Source organism: Mucor mucedo (genome assembly GCF_025094135.1).
Source record: "Mucor mucedo strain NRRL 3635 chromosome Unknown EV154scaffold_150, whole genome shotgun sequence".
NCBI classification, from domain to species: Eukaryota; Fungi; Mucoromycota; class Mucoromycetes; order Mucorales; family Mucoraceae; genus Mucor; species Mucor mucedo.
The window spans coordinates 19,815-21,987 of NW_026252434.1; the positions used below are offsets into that span (position 1 = coordinate 19,815).

The 2,173-nt window shown below is 34.2% G+C and overlaps 1 protein-coding gene across 1 annotated transcript; it reads right to left on the reverse strand.

The window, feature by feature from the left end:
* Positions 1-255: 255 nt before the first annotated feature.
* Positions 256-2,173, reverse strand: EV154DRAFT_486594 (uncharacterized protein; the record flags this gene model as incomplete). The annotated part of the gene is made up of 5 exons (XM_051598862.1): positions 256-314; positions 1,117-1,348; positions 1,374-1,472; positions 1,766-2,036; positions 2,148-2,173. 5 exons carry the CDS (start codon positions 2,171-2,173, stop codon positions 256-258), a joined length of 687 nt encoding a protein of 228 aa, XP_051452300.1.

Consider the following 2,173-nt stretch of genomic DNA (forward strand, 5'->3'; position numbering starts at 1 on the left):
ACACGTTAATCCGGTTGTTCTCATCGTACCGTTGAAATCTGTACACAAGGTGCAACCCAGTGACCAGTAAATATTTATCCTGCAAAAAGTATTGCAATCGCATTGCCCTGAACAATGGAATATTAACAGATCCTGAGCTCAAATATGACTCTTGTCATTTAATGTTCGAATTGTTGATCCCTCTGACTAATTTTTATATACTCAGTATGGAAGGGCTAAATTTGAAGATGTGGATTATTTTTTATTACCGGATTATTACATCTTGATCCAAAGAGGCGCTAAATATTCTCCATAGAACAATCCCAGTTTTTTAACTAAATGTCCATAGTTTTTTCTCATAGACCATTTTACATTTTATTATTCATTTTTGTTTCATAATAAAGTGGTACAGAAGCTCCGACTGTATCAGTTTAGGTTTACTTTAATTTTTTTCTGCATGAAAATAGATTTTAGGATTATAAAAGGAACAGATAGTACTATTACAGACAACTACGTTAGCTTTCTTTTAAGTATTTGGTTGTAAACGAACATTATAACGGATTTAAGACTCATTCCATTTTTGTGGATATTCAACATTTTCAGACAAATAAGGATATAAGGACGAATATTGTTACCAGGTGTTACTGATGCATTATTCGATAATCAACATACCAAAATTACATCCAATTGAAAAATATGGCGGGTTGTCAAGGTAAGCTTAAGGGATGACAGCCTTTAATTGAGCAACAGAAAATAATGTACCAGCAACCGATTCCTTCAGAATAACCTAATACGATTTAAAAGGTTTACTCTCGTTAATTTCAGCGATTATAATTAAAGTAACCTTTTTAATGGGTTTAAAATTTTGTACACTTAACGCATTAGCGATCTCAACCAGTATATTACTAATTTTTAAACCATTACATCTTTATATCAGAACCAAATGATATTTTTGACAAATAATCCATTTTTTTTCAAATTTTCGAATACCCTTTTTTCTCAACTAGGCTAATTTTTTTTAAAAATGGGCACCAACAATTGTTGGGAAATGATATAAGTGGAGTATAGAACCAAAATAAAATATATATCTATCTCTGAATTAGTCAAAAGCGTGAAAAAAAATATTCCTGATATTACATCTTAAGCAACTATGCATTTGATGGCCATTAGGAATTACAATGACCAAAGTCCATTGGGAAACTCTGAGAGAAATAAGCATAAGCGCATGTAAAATGGAAGTAATAGTATGTTGTTCCCTATTACTGTCGCTGAAACGTACCAAAGTCAAATTCAGAAAGACTATTACTAATCCACTTTCACATTGTTGACACGTATTTCCTAATGGTGGCATATTCGGGGAGTTTTTAAACTTCATTAACGATCACTTAACAAACCAAATTTCTCGAAAATGCTGAAAGTAACGAACAGAACCAAGAGCATTTGATCTTAAGTAATTTGAAAGATTGGATCAAACTAATCAGAACAATTGAAAACTAATGAACGAGTTATTATACGTTTAATGAGTTATTAAAAAACGACTTTCCTTTCAATGATGTTTGGAATGCGAAAAAACAGCCTCGGAAGATAGACGGATTGTACTATAAAACCTTATAATAAGTGCTTAGAACGGTCCATTTAAAATAAAAACTTGATAATAACACTCAAACATTCAATGGGCCAGTTTAAATAGGAAACTAAATTAAAATTTTATTTTTTTGGTTGGGCGTTCCACCTCGGATGAAGAGATGGAAACAGAAAAGCGTTTTCGCTTTTCTGTTTCCTTCACCCGAGGGGAAGCCGCAACAAGAAAGGACAAAGGAGGGGCAGGAGCACACACAGAAGACAGAGGAAGACGACGACGTACACCCGAAGGGCGATAACGCCGAGCGCGTGAAATACGTGGCTGAGCGACGCAAAGGCGGACACGACGACGAACAGCAGCAGGAGAGAACAGTTTCTGTCTCTTATTCCTTTTCTCTTGCTCCGAAGAGCAAAGAGCAACGGAGAAAAGTTTTCTTTTTCCCGACGAGACGAGAAGGGCAGAAGAAAAGAAGGCACTAATAAAGAAGAACAAAAAGTGATTAAAATGGTTTTTTTTAGTTAATTTGTAAAAACACAACATTAGCCATTGGTAATGTCTCGAAATGACTAGAGTACAGAATACTTACGGATAAAAAGCAATAGTTTGTATCAT